This window comes from Diplotaxodon limnothrissa, linkage group LG23 (genome assembly GCF_057381915.1).
Source record: "Diplotaxodon limnothrissa isolate DT_005_m linkage group LG23, D_limnothrissa_male_GT1.1, whole genome shotgun sequence".
Taxonomy (NCBI): domain Eukaryota; kingdom Metazoa; phylum Chordata; class Actinopteri; order Cichliformes; family Cichlidae; genus Diplotaxodon; species Diplotaxodon limnothrissa.
This window is the reverse complement of record NC_140617.1, coordinates 46,930,226-46,949,092: the sequence shown is the minus strand read 5'-3', so window position 1 is coordinate 46,949,092 and position 18,867 is coordinate 46,930,226. Positions and strand designations below refer to the sequence as shown.

General features: G+C 40.3%; 1 protein-coding gene across 1 annotated transcript; it reads left to right on the top strand.

Annotated features, from left to right (window-relative positions):
- Nucleotides 1-14,388: 14,388 nt before the first annotated feature.
- Nucleotides 14,389-16,594, top strand: LOC146608854 (uncharacterized). The gene is made up of 5 exons (XM_085347310.1): nt 14,389-14,452; nt 14,825-15,145; nt 15,429-15,561; nt 15,775-15,832; nt 16,412-16,594. The coding sequence occupies exons 1-5, from the start codon at nt 14,389-14,391 to the stop codon at nt 16,592-16,594; spliced, it is 759 nt and encodes a 252-aa protein (XP_085203436.1).
- The last annotated feature ends 2,273 nt before the right edge of the window (nt 16,595-18,867 follow it).

The following is an 18,867-nucleotide window of genomic DNA, read 5'->3' as shown; positions in this document are numbered from 1 at the left end:
ACATTGTCAAACCTTATAATTCACATAGATTCCCACCTAACGTCGGACTTCCTGCCTATCAGTGTTCACAAACACCTTGCAACTCCTTGACTCATATCTCTCCATTTCACTGTAAAATACTGTGAAACAATACTGACTATCTCTTCATCAGTGACATAAGAGGGGGTTGTGGGATTTCCGGCCTCTCTCTAAAACAATAGCAGCAGCGGTTGATGGGTTGTCACCTTGACCTTACACCATCATGATGCTTCCTGCATCAGCTTCCTGTCCTGATACATGCATTCAGCTCCTTCGCATGCAAAAGGTTTTAAAGAGAGACTCCCCAGCAAAAGCTACTTAACGTCCATGAATAAATATTTTTATTTCCATACTCTATACTGTGCATTTTTAATGTACACGTACATAATGTACAGAGTTGGTCAGGAGGATGCTGACAGAACTGGCACAAAAGGAGCCTTTATCAGTTTGTGAACCTGTGCATGGATCTGAGAATTCTGCATGTTTTTCAGAACTAATGCTACTTACAGATACACACAATGAAACATTTTGAAAAGCTGTGAACATTAAAACAAACACAAAACCCTGCAAATAAGGCGTTATGTCTACCACTAAGGGTTTAAAGGAAGTCCCCTCGGCTCCTCAAACCACAGTGTAATGAGAAGTTTTCAGTTAAAGGTGTTGCTTTCAATACACAAGGCCAAAAAAAAGGAAACAAAATCAGCGATATTTCAATGAAATATACTTAATTCTTCAGTGGTAAAACCAAACCAAAGACACTGAAACTAAGCCCCTAAATAAGCATAAACAACAGAAATCTGTGCAAAAAAACGGTGAGTAACACTGTGCAGGTATGTACAACATGCAGTATAAGCAGCATGCATTTGGTTCAGCAGCAGGTACTGTGACTGTTTAGTGTAGACACTATGTGAGCGATTTAAGTGCTCATAAAAGGGAACGCCTGTGGAAAGAAACTTGCTTTTTAGCGCCTCCCAGAGGTGGAAGAGTTGGAACAAGTTGTGTACAGGGTGAGATGGATCTGGAGTGATAATGTCTGCTTATTTGATGAGTAGACAATATCTGTTCATCAAATGAGTCAGGACTTGAGTCAGGACATGACAATATCAAGCCCTGACTGTTCTTTTTAGTCTGTTCTTTCCCCATTTTGTGGCTGGTACGCACCACACAGTGATGGATGTGCAGAGAACAGACTGGATTATTGCAGATTGGAATTCAGAGGCAAGCTGGACTTTCTCAGCTGGGACAGTGCACCACAGGGGTTGTTCAACATTACATCTGTTTGCAAACTCATGGCCTTCCTTGATGAGTCCAATGACCATCATTTGCAGATATCACAGTTTCACCAGATGGGTCTTGTGAGGTTTAGTTATTTTTGTACAGGGAGAAGAACAAAGGGGAGAGGGCGCATCTTTGCTGATTCTACAGGTTCTGGATGTGATTCTCTCCAGCTTTTGGATCTGTCAGAAAGTTTGTAGTTCACAGACAATTTGGAGTGCAGGACTATTGCTACTAATGAACACCGAACTGAAGTCCACAAACAGGACGCTAACATATGTCCCTGGGCAGTTGGGATGTTGGTGGATGTAAGCCAGTCCTATTTTTAAAGCATCATCCACTGACCTAGGTTTAGATTATATGCAAATTTGGTCACCAAGAGCAAATTTGGTCTCTGTTTAAGACCATATATTACTCACTATAGTTGTAGTTATGGTTTAATGTGGTGAAAATGTCAGATTCACTGAATAAAGTCTAAGAATCTACAGGGTGGGCCATTTATATGGATACACCGTAATAACATGGGAATGGTTGGTGATATTAAAGTCCTGTTTGTGGCACATTAGTATATGTGAGGGGCAAACTCCTCAAGATGGGTGGTGACCATGGTGGCCATTTAGAAGTCGGCCATCTTGGATACAACTTTTGTTTTTGCAATAGGAAGAGGGCCATGTGACACATCAAACTTATTGGTAATGTCACAAGAAAAACAATGGTGTGCTTGGTTTCAATGTAACTTTATTCTTTCATGAGTTATTTACAAGTTTCTGACCACTTATAAAATGTGTTCAATGTGCTGCCCATTGTGTTGGATTGTCAGTGCAACCTTCTTCTCCCACTCTTCACACACTGATAGCAACACCGCAGGAGAAATGCCAGCACAGGCATCCAGTATCCGTAGTTTCAGGTGCTGCACATCTCGTATCTTCACACCATAGGCAATTGCCTTCAGATGACCCCAAAGATAAAAGTCTAAGGTGGTCAGATCGGGAGACCTTGGGGGCCATTCAACTGGCCCACGATGACCAATCTACTTTCCAGGAAACTATTCATCTAGGAATGCTTGGACCTGCACCCATAATGTGGTGGTGCACCATCTTGCAGGAAAAACTCAGGGAACGTGCCAGCTTCAGTGCATAAAGAGGGAAACACATCATCATGTAGCCATTTCAAATATCCAGAGGCCTTGAGGTTTCCATTGATGAAGAATGGACCCACTATCGTTGTGCCCCATATACCACACCAAACCATCACTTTTGTTGTTCCAACAGTCTTGGAGGGATCCATCCAGTGTGGGTTAGTGTCAGACCAATAGCGGTGGTTTTGTTTGTTAACACCATTCACATAAAAGTTTGCCTCATCACTGAACAAAATCTTCTGCGTGAACTGAGGGTCCTGTTCCAGTTTTTGTTTTGCCCATCCTGCAAATTCTGTGCGCCGATCTGGGTCATCCTCATTGAGATGCTGCAGCAGCTGGAGTTTGTAAGGGTGACATTTGTGAGTAGCTAATATCCGCCGAAGGGATGTTGGACTAATGCCACTCTCCAGTGACATGCGGCGAGTGCTACGCTGTGGGCTCTTGAGGAATGAAGCTAGGACAGCCACTGATGTTTCTTCATTAGTGACAGTTTTCTTGCGTCCACATTTTGGCAAATCCAACACTGAACCAGTTTCACGAAACTTAGCAAGCAGTTTGCTAACTGTAGCATGGGAGATGGGTGGTCTCGTAGGGTGTCTTGCATTGAAATCTGCTGCAATGATGTGTTAACCTCTTCGACATGTCAATGGCTGTGAACAAAGAGAAACTTGTAAATAACACATGAAAGAATAAAGTTACGTTGAAACCAATACACCATTGTGTTTCTTGTGACATTACCAATAAGTTTGATGTGTCACATGGCCCTCTTCCTATTGCAAAAACAAAAGTTGTATCCAAGATGGCCGACTTCTAAATGGCCACCATGGTCACCACCCACCTTGAGGAGTTTGCCCCCTCACATATACTAATGTGCCACAAACAGGACTTTAATATCACCAACCATTCCTGTGTTATTACGGTGTATCCATATAAATGGCCCACTCTATACTGATGCTGAACTGGTAAGGTCAAAGACTTTAGATGCTCTCAGAGGAAACTTTAGACCAAGCTACTTGTGTGTCACTGTCTCTCAAATTGAAAAAGAGTCACATTCTTTGGAAAGAAGGTTTGAAATTAGCTTTTAGAATATCAGAGTGTTTTCCTCCTTTTAAAAAAACCTCTCCCAAAATTTATCATGATGTGAATCAAGGGCAGAACCCCACTTCTTCAGAAAAGTAGAAAGACGCAGGCGTCGGCTAGTTTTAAATGTTTAATATAGAAAAATTTGAAGAACCTTGCCATCAGTTCAGTCAGATCGCCGTGAAAGTTGAATCTGTTGTGTCTTGTACTTTCTGTGAAGCTGTATCATTGACCTACAGAAAAAGGTGCTAGTTTGAGGTTTTGGCAGCAAAACCTTTGCTTGTACTTTCCGTTGTCTCTTAAGTAGAGCGCAGTGCACACAGTCTTAGATGGTTAATGCCCACTCAACCTTTTTGTCATATTTTTGTCCGAAGACATACAGTAATTCTGCTTTTGCCTCTGTGTGCCTCTGACTTTTAGTGAATTGTTTTCACATGCTTGCTTGCAGTTGTCTTAATATGGCACAAGTAAGCAGTCCTGTCAAAGCACTTCCTTTTTAGAGATGCAACTAATTTCAGGTCCCTAGAGAACAGCACAGATGGGCGTTACTGTCCTCCTCTATATGTCCTCTCCTCTCTCACTATAAGACGTAGTACGCTAAAACCTGCTGTACTAGTTAATTCTAAACCAATATGGGTGTATGGATACGGCACTTTCTCCTACTTCTGCCAGTATTGGTTTATTTTAGCAGTGAAGGTAATGAGGTTTTTCCTCTATTTTCATCTCTTTTATTCAGATGACATCATTTTCTGTCATTTCAGCAGCAGCAGTTGCTAACCCACGCTGTAGTTCATGCTTATTGTAATGTTTTGCAGAGACTATTGTGAAGACTATTGAGAGAGAACCAGATGTTACTCAAATTTGCTCCGGGGAAACGCCGAACAATATCACGCAGACAGTGTGTAAGATCGGCACTGAGCGGAGCAGGACAGGAGAGTGTCGTCTTCTGTATCCAGATGGACCAGAGGTGTTAAACAAATGTGACTCCAGGTTCAAACTTATGAAAGAAAATCAGACTGTGTTTCTCCATCTGACGAATTTAACAGGAGATGACAGTGGAAGCTACACCTGTGAGTGTGTACACAACAGAGGAACATATGCGCTCCAACTCAATGTAACCGTGGAAGGTAAAGTGTGGATTTATTAAACGCCTTTTAATCCGGACAATGTATTCCTGTGGGTACTGGTACTACATGTGTGGGTGTACAAAACATAGAGGGCTCTCATGGAAGGTGAACACAGGTTAACATTATGCTTAATGTGTTGCACCTCTTTTTCATTATTAATCTTTTGATTTGAGCTGTTCTCTCATACATGGTTTGATGTTTTTTTTCAGGCGAGGAAGAGTCGACCGGTTCAACAAAAATATTAACTTTAATCTCGTCTGGACTCCTTGGTGCAGTAGGGGCCATCATTATAACCGGATTAATTCTGGCATTTACCTGCTGGAAGAAAACTCAACACAGGTAACAGACTTCAAATTTATTTATGTGTTACTGCAATAGCTTAATTTGAATATTAACCTTTTTGTTTTTAATTTTAAAATTTTCTGGAGCAAGTTACTCTTCTAAACCTTGATTTTCATGCATGTGCATGTTTCACGTTTCACGTTTAACACTATCCTCTGTTATTATCTAAAGCTACTCAGTACCAGTAACACTTGGACTATCTGTGCATGAAAGTCCCGGCTCTTTGGTGAGTAATGTATTTAAAGTCTAGTTTGGGTTAAGGAAGACAATAAAGTTTTAGATTTTGACTTCAGCTGATGCTTCTTTGAGTGGCACAATGAGCATTAGAAAATGATCAAGTTGTAATTAACCGATTAACACACCGTGAGTGAAAAGTAGAAAGAAGCCTGTGTGTGAGCGTACTCTGACACAAAAGCAGTCGTGCCATGTACTATATACATTTTCTGTCCATTTAAAGTTTGTTTTCCTATAACCAGGGAATATATGCAACACATAAGGGACAACTATGCAGACTGCAATAACTTTTTCTCAACATAATTAAGATTAGTTAATTATTTACATTAAGTAATGTGTGCAAAGTGGCATTTTGTTTTTAAAATGCAATTATTATAATTGTGTTTTGGGTGGAAAAGCGACTTCCAGATTCTCCCCACACTGCTCCATTATTATTTCTATTTTTTAATTTTATTTGTTTTTTCTCTTTTTCAGTGTATTTGTTTTTATTCTTCTTTGAAAACAATAAAAAATGAAACATACTTCAGTACAACGAAGTACGTTGGGATACCTCCAATTATGGTAGTTCCTAGTCCCAGTGACTGATATATAAAGAGGCCCCCAGGGTATGGGGGGTGTTTTTGGTGGTGCTCATCCTTTGAGCTGGCTGACTGCTGTCCAAAAAATAGTGATGGTGTCAATTTTTGGAAATCTCTAACTGTTTTAGTTACACTTCATTCTCCTCTTGGCCACCGAAAGCTGCTCTTTTGTGTGTTATGAGCTGCTCCTTTCTTCTTCTTCTCAGATACTCCCAACAAATCCCTTCCTCTGTTGTTTACTAATATTGACATTTAATTTATTTGTTTTCCTTATTACTTATATATTTGTATAAATGTTCATGTATGTGTGCACATATGTACAGGTATATATTTACATGTTATATATGTATATATGTGGATAAACTTTGATGTCAGGTTAATGATTGTTATCACCGTGGATATTCCTTCTTTCTTATGTCATTTGATTTCATTTACATCTCTCCCCCCTTTCCTTATTCTATGTCCTTGTCTTGTTTTTGGTTTATTAAAAATAAGATTCAAAAGAATTTAAAAAAATCTTCTTACAGGATGAACATGACACAGAGAACCCCTACGCAAGCCTTCAGCAGCCGACAAATGACCTCTACCAAACTATCAGCCCGGTTCATCATCAACACAATTTCGGGAAAAACTTAACAAGAACCACAGAAAATTTCTGCTGTGATGATCAGGACAATGATCCAGACTACAGTGTCTATGAAAACATTCAAAGTTAAAGTCAATATAGTATCCAACACGGCCCCTCATAAACATCTGAGCATTTTTTATCACCACTATTCTCACCATTCACAAATATGTATATGTATGACAAGTGACCGGTAAGTTCAACACAATATTCTAGAGCAGCGGTCCCCAATCTTTTTTGCGCCACGGACAATATTTTCACGGACCGGCCTTTAAGGTGTCGCAGATAAATACAACAAATCAAAACTAGTACCGGTACTGAAAAAAAGAAGATTTATTCATAACACACGTGAAAAGACCCAGGAAAACCGAGTTAACGATAAAAACGATAACAAAATAACGCTGAAAACCGATAAAAACCCTGAAAACCAGACATTTCACACCTGAGCCTCAACTCTCGCGGCCCGGTACCAAACGACTCACGGACCGGTACCGGTCCGAGGCCCGGGGGTTGGGGACCGCTGCCTTAGAACAGCCGGTCCGTGAAAATATTGTCGGGCATAAACCGGTCCGTGGCGCAACAAAGGTTGGGGACCCCTGTTCTAGTGGAAAACGTCTTTAAACTGTGATCACATATTCTCTTTCTTACAATACAAAGACAACAAGCTGAAATATAACTCGCTCCAGAAGCTGTTTCATGCCTTCAGTTCTGTATAATCATCTTCAGATCTGCCTCCCACAGACTCGTCACTGCCAGACTCCATGAATATAACAGAGAGTTAAGTCTGAGCATTCTGATCATGATTGTGCTGTGTTGGCTATAAATGACTCATATGTAATCACTATTGTAGAAGAAAATAAACCAAACGATTTTAATGTTTAAGTTTTGAAGGCATGCAAAATAATTTTAATCATGAAATCTTAATTTGATAAACGTTAAGTCATTGCATTGCACAGAGTGCATTTTTATCATGCACTTGTGTTTTAAGGGTGCTATATGAAAGTGACTTTGCAAAGAGCTGCATAGAGGATGCAGACTTCTATTTACAGATCAAATTTAGGCCTCTAGCTGAAAACCACCAGAGCAAACATGTCAGTTTTAGCACTTTATTTGACGCAGCAACATCTCACTTATTTTCTCATCAGATATGGTAAGACCCTTGGTCATTAAAAAGTTACTTTTTAATTTTTTTAGTTGCTCATAGTGAATTTGATGTTAGCAAATTAAAAAATGCACTACAAAGCATCACTCAACTGTTTTTCTGCAACACTGCATCAGATTTAAGGGAGTGAGGAGACCAGTCTCAATAGTTTTCGTTAGGTTTATCTAAGCACAAACCTTTGCTGGAACAAACGAGACAACCTACTGCAGCAGCTAAACAAGACACATGACCGAGCTCTTTGTGTAATCTCACGCATGAGCGAGGCCGACTGAGGTCAAGCGCTGTTCCTCCCACTTGAACCCCGTCAAACTCTCTGCTGGCTTCACCGTAGCGCTGCTTTTATTGTGGTTACATGAATATGTGACATCTTACACAGGCATGTGTGTGAGCAGAGTATACCTGTGTGTGTGTAAGTGTGGGTGTGTGTGTGGGTCACAATATGACCCTGTGAATGACTCCCCAGATAGCTGGCACCAGGAGTCTCCTGGGAGTCCTCCTTGCAGCAGTCCACCTAAACAAAGGACTCTTGTAACTGAACAGATACAGAGTATGTATTCCACCACACCATATGTCACAAGACAGGATGCGACCTTCCCATGGACTTAAGATGTATATGAGGTATGCCAGAACACCACAGGGAGTGAACGTCCTCCCATCTCATGGTGCACACAGAATCTTAGCAGACCTACTAAGGATGAGACATTCTATCAACATACAAACGATTATATATCTCTAAGCATAAATGATTATATGTTTTTAAGTACAAATGACAACCCTACATTATTACTGTCACAGTTTTAAACCTGAAATGTTTGCTCTTATTGTTTGAAAAAAAAAAAAGGAGCAAAATTGTGTTAAATGTCAGAAAACTAGAATCCTGGCACTTTTAAAATTATTGGGAAAAACCCGACAATGCCACCCTGGGACATTCACTTGGAGAATATCTTGTTTGAAACTATGCTAATGACCAAGAATTCACTCAGGTCTGTTAAACCTCAGACAGAGACGCGGTTCAAGGTGTAAGAACAACAATTTATTGACAGCAATTTAAAATATGTCAAATTAAAAGAGCCGGTCACTGAATTGCATATGTGCTATAAATTCAGAGATGAGACTTAAGGGCGAATCGGATGCCCAGAAAATCACCAACTCACACCTGCAGCTCAAACCACGAGTGCATGAACAATTATGGCACACAAAACTCTGACCTTAAACTGTGAATGTTGCTACTGTCTACTTTTGGTGTCCAGTTTTGGTGAGGCTGCACAAACGGTAGCTTTAGTTTCCTATTCTGAGCTCATAGGAGTGGTACCCAGTGTGGGTTTCTGCTGTCGTGGCACATCTGCTACAAGGAGTTCAGAGAACTCTTCTGCACAGCTTGGTTGTATCAAGTGTTGCCTTCATCTCAGCCCCACACAATGTGGCCATTCTCCTCTCACCTCTGGCCTTTCTCCTTCAGACCATTTGTCTGTGAACCCCAGAGATGGTTTGTGTGAAAATCCCAGTAGATCAGCAGTTTGTGATGTACAAAGACCTCCAGCAACCATGCCATGTTCAAAATGCTTTTCTTCCTGATTCTGATGCTTGGTTTAAACTTCAGCAGGTTTCCTGTTCTTTGCATGCAACAGTTTTATCTTGCATTTAGGGATTCAGTGATAACTGTGTTCACTCTTCCTGAGGCTTGGAGTGGTACCTATTATACTGTACTTATAATAACTAACGGCCCTGATGTTATTTTTGTTTTTTTCAATAGTCAATCAATGACCTCGTGAGCTGGCAGATATTTCATCTCCTGAGTTTTTAACACTATTAAAGTTTCCCACGTGTTTCTGAATGCGCTGAAATTTATTAAGTTTATGTTTTACTAAAACAGAAAACAATAACTACAAATAACTTTATAGTGATTTGCAAAATGCTGCATTCTGCTTCTATTTACATTTTACACAGCATCCCAACTTTCTTAGCAATAGGTTTATACTTTCTGTACCTTTTTCCAGTAAATGAGGTTTATCTTGTTAAAACGACAGTGAAAGTGAAAGGGATTACTTTCTGACAGTAGTGGGAACATATGACTGTGGACCTGGTGTTTAGTGATGTCACTTTTTGGCATCACTGCGCCAATCTGCTGTTTTGCTTTCTTTTTCAGTCTACAATTACTGCAGATGCTCTTCCTTTGTAAGAAAAGTCTCACCTAGATGTACGTCTGTGAGAAGTGGTTGTTTCAGGTTCACCAGTGTCGTGCTCTTTAATCCTCTGCACTGTTGGCACGTGTTACACTGTAGCGTAAAGACGTCTCGATGAGTGTGGTCAAAAGGTGAAAATGTAAATATTTTGTGGTGGGATTAAAATCATCGCAATAACTTCTGACACAGATTCATTTCACTGTTTGTATTTCATTGTCACTGATTGCAGAGAGTCTTGTGAAAAGATCGCGAGGAGAGCCGGTTATGACTCCATATGAAACTCAGAATGTTATTACGCTGATTGTCTGTAAAATCATGGGCAGGACTTTGTTAATGAATGTGACTCCAGGTTCACGTTGATGATGGGAAATGAGACTGTACTTCTCCACCTGACTGGTTTAACAGCAGAGGACAGTGGGAGATACACCTGCGAGTGCATAAAACCTGATGGAACATTTAATCTTCATCTTAATGTCCCCGTAAAAGGTAAAGTCACTTTGTTCTTTGTTTAAATCGACCACACTGTGACTAAATTTATATTTGTTTAAATGAATGAATCTTTGTTTTAAATATGTCTGATATGATAACGCAGTGCATGATGCGTGTTTGATTTACAGATGATGTCAGTCAGAAAAGATTAAATCAGAAAGAATGACTAATCCCATTTATTTGATTGGTGTGGTGTTGTCGTCATCCTAATAAGTGGAGTTATTCTGGGATTCATCTACCAAGTGAAAAGCCTATGGTGAGATAATCTTTGACTGTAATGGTATTAAAGCTCATTACACCATTTTGATTGACGTCTTCTCTTAAGGCGCTGTTTGAGGTCAGAAGCATCCGGACAGTGTGTGCATGAAACTCACAGCTCTTTGTAACATATTCTCATATTCTAAACACCAGCTAGTTTAAAGTTTGTTACTAGACACACAGAAATGCACATTTACAGTCTTGTGAAGAAAAAACGAAAGACGATGTAGTCTGCTGAAAAACTAAATACACACATGATTTAGTAGCTTGTAGAACCATGTAGGTAAATTTGCATGCACAGGTCACACTGCAGCATTGAGGTCTGAACTTTGACTCCATTTTTTCTTTTTCCGCCACTCTGCTGCAGATTCGATGCTGTGTTTGGGATCATTGTTCTTTCAAATGACTCAGTTTCACCCAACCTCCTGCTGTTAAACAGATGGTTCTAGAATACTTTGGTATACAGAGGAGTTCATGGACAACTCAATGACTGCAAGGGCCCCAGGTCCTGTAGCTGCAGAGCAAGCCATAATCACCACAGTGCCACCATCGTCCTTAACAGTTGGTCTGAGGTGTTTGTGCTAATATGCTGTGGTTGGTTTTTTGCATTATGAACAAACATCTTCAGTTTGGTCTCATCTGTCCAAAGGTGCATAAAGTCTTTTGGTTTGTTCAGCAGCAGCTTTGCAAAGATGTGCTGCCATGGCCTTTTCAGTCAAAAGAGGATTTCTCCCAGCATCTCACCCAAATGAACCGTACTTGCTCAGTGTTTTCTAATTGTACTGTCATGAATTTAAAATATGCAGATCCTGACTGAAGCCTTTAGAGTCTGAGGTGCAGCTCTGTTTCTCTGAACATTGCACTGGTTGACCTCGGGGGTGAATTTGTCAGGATTTCTACTCCTGTTATGATCGTGGCATTGCGTTAACACACTACGGTTACATGGTTACGTGTATATTTATAAAGTATATATAATTATTTGTTGAATCGACTATTGCAGTTTCCCCACGCTTACCTCAGCCTATGACTTTTTAGCTTGGTTACTTGCACAAATAGGAAGTGGCTGTGAGTTGATTATGTATGTGTGACAACAAGCATTATATGCTATTTTTCAAGAACATGAACATGACCCAGATGACCCCTACACAAGCCTTCATCAGCCAGCAAATGATCTCCACCAAACACTCTCCTCTGACCAGCATCACACCCAGACACACTCAGCACAGAAACTGTCCCAAACCAAAAGCTCGGTTACTACGGACTGTTGTTTGCCACATCGTTAAAATATACTTTGGCAATGTCACAAATGCCATGGTACTGGGTCTATGACCCAGTGTTTTGTGTGTTTCAGTTCTATTCTTTGATTATGGTTATTTTCTCTGTTTCATGGTTTATTTTGAAGGGTCTAGTGTGTTTTTGTCATTGTGTTTAGGTTCACTCCCCCTGTGGCATCATTATGTTTATTCCAGTCAGCTGTTTCCCCATGTGTTCCCCCTGATCACCTCCTGTGTGTATTTAAATGTTAAATGCTCCTGAAACACTGATCATTTAGCTGACCTCATTTCTTTAGGCATAGAATTTTGTAAAATGTTGTTAACCTAGACCCGATCGACTGAAATAATCCCAGCCCAAAACATTTCACCACAGACTTATATGAACCAATATTCATAACACAGGGTGAAACTCGTAATGCAATCTAAATACAACAAAATGTTTGGAATATGACTCCTTTTTTTTCATGATCATCAATTGTGCACAGTTACTCACAGATCTCTCTGATTCTGTGTCTCTGTAAATGCTAGTTGGAAAAAATATTGAAGAATCAAGAAGTTTATTGTCATATACACCGGGGGAGGTCCTTGATGATGTTGTGTTCCCTTTTTATAAACAGGGTATTATAAGTGACCTGCAGTGATCAGAACCTCTTTTCTGACGCTTGCATTCGTGATCCTGTTCTTTCTGTAACTACCTAGTAGCTCGTGACCATATGTGAGGGCAGGGATGTAGATCAACCTCTACACCAAGAGCCTCACCTTTATACTCAGCACTCTCTTTACTACACAGACTGGTGCTTTGTCTGCATCACTCTAAAAGTGGACAGCAATTCAGACCTGGTGATGATTTTCATTCTCAGAGCTTCACACAGGATTGTGAATGTTGAATGTGAATTGTTGGCAATGTGGACCAAGTTCCTGCAATGGTTGTACTGAAATGAGCCAGACACCCCATCTCAAGGCAAACTTCATCCTCCCCAGATGCTCAGCTACTGCCTCAGTGACCTTACCCCCAGTGATGGGTGTGTCAGTTTTCCTTCCACTGCCTGACTACATCCTCTGTTCAAGTCAGCAACACCCCACCCCAAAGGTGCAGAACTTGGTCCAGTGTCCCCAGCCCCGGCCCATCCTCTGAAAGTTGTTGAAGTTCTGCTGGAGGTGGGAGTTAAAGGTCTCAGAGACCAGGGCCTCTGCCAGTGTGAGAGAGTGCACAAGGTCTGTCCAGCATGCTCTCCCGCCAGCTGACTCACTACCACGTGATCAGTTCAGTCCACCTGAATCTCTATGATGTAAAATGGGGTGAGCTGGTCTTGTATCTTCCTTGGGTTGATAATCATCTCCTTAGTCTTCTCAGCCTTTAAGGAGAGATAATTTTATTTGCACCAGGACACCAGCTGTGCCACCTCTACCCTGTAAGCTGTCAATAATAAGCCAGATGACGGTTGTGTAGTCAATTAACTTGATGGAGGTGTTTCTTTGGGCGAGGAGGTTGTACACGTACAGGAGTGGACTGAACACACAGCCTTGTGGATCCTTTGGATCCTTGTTCTCGGTGTCTTTGTGCCTGATGTCCTGGTACCAGCTATGGCTGCATAAAGTCTATCTATAAGGAAGTTCAGGAACTAGCAGCAGACGGATGGTGGTAGTCCAAGGCTAAAGAGCTTAATTTCCCAAGAGAAATTATGTGGAACAAAAACTCTCTGAATCCACATGATTGAGGGACCGATAATAAAACAGATGAAAGAACAAGTAAGAAAAAGAATAAGTAAGAAAAAAAGCTAAACTAGTAAAAGCAGCAGCGTGCTGGTTGGTGCATGTACAAAGGTGGTGAATCGAAGTGAGCATGACAGGGCCATAGTCATTCAAACAGGTTATGCTGTTTTTTTCCAGAGAGAGGCACTGTGGTGGTGGGGTTCAAGCATGCAGGCACAAAATGACTGAGAAACCTATTACAGACATTGCCTGGGTAGCTGCTTTTGGGGGTGAATTCTCCTCATACCCTTGGATGCCTCAGTCAAAGTCAGTGTGTGAAGAGCTCCATGCTGCCTCGGCTAGTAGAATGTCTCTACGTTGGTTGGTGTTTAGGCAAGCAAGCGAAGCATTCAGCTCATCAAGTAGAGCATTGCGGTTGGCTGTGCCCCATCTGTTCCACTGCTGGAAATCAGTAACGTGTTGCACACTGAGAATCAGAGATGCTGTATTATCCTGTATTGTGCCTTACCTCTGGCCTTCCCTGATATATAGGTCTACATAGGTCATATTTGGCCTGTGGAGTGCAGTGGAGTGTGCATGCAGCGCAAAGGGAAAAGCATTATGTTTTGAAAGTAGGCCATGCTGCTGCTCAAAAAATCACACAAATACGAAGTCGCACAAAGTGGGGCCTAATTTTCCAGTCACTTTTGAAGTCAGTGTGTGAACAAAGTCACTTCCGTCAAGTGTGTGTTTTGATGTCATGACACAGTTTTAATTTCTAAGTGCGTTTCCTTTTTAAACAGGCTTTGAGGTTCAGTTAGCCACAGAAAACAAATTACTGAGGGGGCAAGTCTCCTCCTTTCAATATAATCTACCGTACACTGACACCAGCTACAGTCACTTCCTGACCAATATGACTCTACGGAAACTTTGCTTTGTCCTGCTTCTGCCTATACTTGTGTGTTACAGTGATGAAGGTAAATATTTTTTTATTAATCATGTCTTCAGTTATTCTCTATCTTTCTTTGCAGTTACATAAAAAAGAGATGTGCTTTCACAAAAACATAATCACATGTTATCAATTATAGCAGTGATGAACTCAGACTTGGTTGTATATTTACTGTAAATGAATGATTGCAGAGATGCTCGTGAAGAAGGCTGGAAAGAAACCAGATGTCACTCGAATATGCAGCAACATTACTTTTATTTATGTAGGATTGTTTTGTTGTTGTTGTTGTTTTTTTACAGTTAATCTGTGTTAGGTTTTATTACCTGTATTTACCAATAAATGTTGGTAACTTAGCAACTGTATATCACACAGAACTGACTTCCAGTTTTACATATTTCAGCTGGTGCGGAGATTCTTATGAAAATCATTGACAAACAACCAGATGTCACTCGAATATGCAGCAACGAAACGCTGAACGTTATCATGCTGATAGTGTGTAAGATCAGCACACAGAGGAGCAGAGGAGAAGAGTGCAGGCTGCTGTATCGACATGGACACAACTTTGAGCATGGATGTGACTCCAGGTTCACACTGATGAAAGAAAACGGGACTGTGTTTCTCCACCTGACAAATGTAACAGCAGAGGACGGCGGGAACTACACCTGTGAGTGTGTACAGACCGGAGGAACATATAAGCTCCAGCTCAGTGTCACTGTGGAAGGTAGGAATGTTTTATGTGATTTCCTGCTGCGCTAATGTTGTATTTAATCAGTTTTCTTTTTAGATATATTTTCTTTCATACTTCGTTTAATTGCATGAGGATTATTAAGAATTTTCATTCACAGCTAGTCAAACATAAGAAAGTGGACCCAAGTACAGTATTTGATTTGTGTAGCTTGTTTACGTCTGTGTGTGGATCGTTTTTATATTCATTGCTGTGATTACAGATGTCCTGATGATGCCAGCACAATATCATTGTTATGCTTCTTTATATTTAATGTCAGTGCCAATCTCAGAGGAGGAAGAGAACATCAATTCAACAGACACGTCTATTTCTCTTTATTTGATCACTGCAGCAGGAGTCGTCATTGTAACTGGAGTTAACCTGGCATTTTTCTACTGGTTGAGAAGTCGTGGGTGAGAAACTTTCATTCTTGTAATAGTTTGAAGAATTACTTTATTGTGTTCATCACAAATTGTTGGCAGATGAAGTGAAAAATAGATGAAATTAATAAAAATTTGTGCCAGATATATTCACTCTGTAAATCTCTCAGATGGTTTTCTAGCATTTCTCTCTGCACATATGTGACTGCATGTTTCATTAACACTGACATCCTTTCTTATCCAAAGTTGCCGTTCACGCTCAGAAACAACTGAAATATCCGTACGTAAAACTTCATCTTCTGTGGTGAGTAATCGATTCTTAAGCTTTACCTGTACAGTCAAAGTAGTGAGACGTTTAATGTTTGTCATTTTAGTTACAAAGATGTACAACTGAAGTATCTACAGTATATCTACAGTGCACTCTGTGCACACAGTTGGAACGCTGAGGTTTCAAAAGCACTTTTACCCACCAGTTTTTATTTAATTCAGAAGTCTCAGGAACATGGTTTCTAACGAGATACTTACCCCGGACAGCAGTACTTTGGCCTCCAGAGTCACTGAGATGAATATTGGACCAGGAGATGTCCTTTAATGTGCAGCAGAGTGTTTCTTCTTCACTAAACTCTTTTCACTCTCTGTGTTTTTATACGACTGAATTTAACGATTAGTAATAATTAAACTCTCCCATATTTTGCCTTTTGTCCTTTCTCTCTGTCACCATGTGCTTGCTTATAGGACGTCGTCTGGTTTTGCTTTTAATATTGCAGGGCCTTAGAGTGTTTTACAATATAAACACATTGAGACAACTGTTGTGAACTGATGCTCAATAAATAAATTGAACTGCATTGTGATGCAGTATAATTTTTTATATATTTTCTTATAGTATGACAATGACCTGGGGGACCAGTACAGAAGCCTTCAGCAGCCAGGAAATGATCTCTATCAAAATATCGCCTCAGTCCGCTATCAGCGTAACATCAGGACACATGCAGCAAGACGTGCTGAAAATGTCTGCAAGGATAATCTGGAAATGGATCAGGTGTCTAATGACTATGAAAACATTTGAACTAGAACTCAAGTTAACTTCTAGTTTGTTTCAGTCATCCAGTTGAAGTTCACAGGGGTGCTCGAGCCTGTCCCAGCTGTGCAAAGCCAAAAGCCAAGGTACATCTTGGATACACTGTCACAGCGCGAGCAGACAATAGACAAATCTTCATGCTCACAATAAGTGGCCAATTTAGAAGTGCACTTAACCTAAACCAGGCATGTCTTTGGCCCGTGGGACAAAACTGGAGTAGCTGTCAACAATCAACAGAGGCATTGACTCAATACTAACAAGTTTGTGTCCAGCTTGGGAGGTATGTGTCAAAGAGTCAACAGAGAAGTGTTTTCAGTGAATGCAGATGTTCTCCTGTGCAGTTTTCCAAAATACCAACTGCACAGTGCATGATGTGGATGAAGCAAAACGGGTGAAAAAAACATCACAGATCAAAAAAGATGCATGAGAGTCACAGACCAGAGCTGCAGCGGACATTTGTCAGTGTTTTTACCTCAGTTTCACTTCAGTGCTTTGTATGTTATAACTTCACTCTCCTCCATGGCTGGCTGATGGACCAACAACAGTAGCCCACAGACCGTTTGTGCCGTATATTTGTAACACTGCCCCCATCTGACAACAGACGCTCTCTGCAGGTAGACGGGTGGTTTGAAGCTGACCACAGACTGCCCGGAGACTGCCACTGCACTACCACCATTACGATATTAAGTTACAACAACACTGTGTGACAGTTAGTTCTCTTATTAAGAGACATTAATACCAATAAGCTGCTAACATGATGTTGTATTTTATTTACATGTCTGTTTTAGCACTTTAACATTTGCATCTGTCTAACTGGCTAACCATGCAAGACTATTGTAAGCATTGCTCTGTAATAGTGCGACATTTTGGAGCCCAGGAGGTCCTTCTGTATCTGCACGATGTTTGACCTGCAGTCTTTATAGCCGCCTATGTATATTCTTTTAAACCTTTTTATTGTTTTTAAATGATAGTTACGGACCAAATGTTAAACTATATAGTTGAATATATAGTTAAAGTGTTTCTCTAGATACAGAGAAAGGTTTTACATCAAAAGGTCATCTGTCTGCATATAAAACAGAAGCTTTCATGCAGATGCACTTCCTGTTTAGAGACTTTGAGGTTTAGGTAGTGACGGGGGTGATTTACTGAGCGTGTAAGTTTTCCTCCTGTCAACACACTCTACAATGCCGCCCACATGCCACTCCTGTCCAGTCTTGAAAGCAAAACATGTATGTATAGTATAAAATGGTGAAATGCTGATTTCCATGTTTCAATTGAATCACTTGATTGTAATCAATTGATTGCAGAGACTTTTGTCAAGACCCTATAGAATCAGAAGTCCCGTGAACATGCACTAATAAAAGCTGCAGTTGTAATAGGGGATAAAGTGGTGTGCACAATGTGTGTTTGCATAAGATGTCAGTAATGCATTCACATTAAAATCACAGGGTTTCTTTCTTTTTCTTATTTTTCTTACATATCATGTAAAAAAAAACACTCCTGCAGCATTTTTTCTCTGCCACAGATTTAGGAGAGGAAGAGTCCAGCATTTCAACACCTGTGCAAATGTTAGTTTATTTGATAGGTGCATCAGTAGTAATTATTAAAATTAGAGTTTTCAGCAGTGTTGTTGTATTTACAGCAAAGTGCCTGCAAAGTGTAAAAACTAATTAACTGATGATACTAGACCCTTAAAAGAGATAAACACCACTAGTCAAGTCATAATGGCTACTTACAAATACATAAGCACTCAACACAACCCACACAGTGATCTAATGCACAAAAACAAAGGAGACTTAAACTGGCTGAATCAATTACTGTAAAGAAAACATGGAGGAAGGCTTCCTGTGGTGTCTGGCTGCAGTATAGGTCATAAACCTGCCTCCTGCATTACAGCAGACAGGTCAGGGGTCAAATGAAAAGCAAAATGTTTACCTCAGATTAAATATTTCCCACAGTAAATTGGACAGAACTGGCCAGCTAAACACACGAGGGGATACAAATAGAAAAAATTATCTAAAAACAAAGAATGAAAACCAACTGTTAATTTAATACTTACTTCAAATTAAAAGTAATCAAACACAAAACTGACCAAATATCAAACTCAGAAATAAAAAAACAAAAACAAACCCCAAATAATATATTTAAGATGAATGGTTTAGATTCCCCCCCCCCACCCAATGAGAAATGACGTAAACAAAACTTCCTGTAGCAGTGATAGTGATAGCTGTGCTGCATTGAAAACAACACATCATTTTCTC

Excerpts from the sequence above, each read along its gene's own strand:
- LOC146608854 (XM_085347310.1), top strand. The coding sequence starts at position 14,389 with ATGACTCTACGGAAACTTTGCTTTGTCCTGCTTCTGCCTATACTTGTG. Across the intron at positions 14,453-14,824 it reads TGTGTGTTACAGTGATGAAG|CTGGTGCGGAGATTCTTATG; the intron begins GTAAATATTTTT and ends TACATATTTCAG. Across the intron at positions 15,562-15,774 it reads TACTGGTTGAGAAGTCGTGG|TTGCCGTTCACGCTCAGAAA; the intron begins GTGAGAAACTTT and ends TCTTATCCAAAG.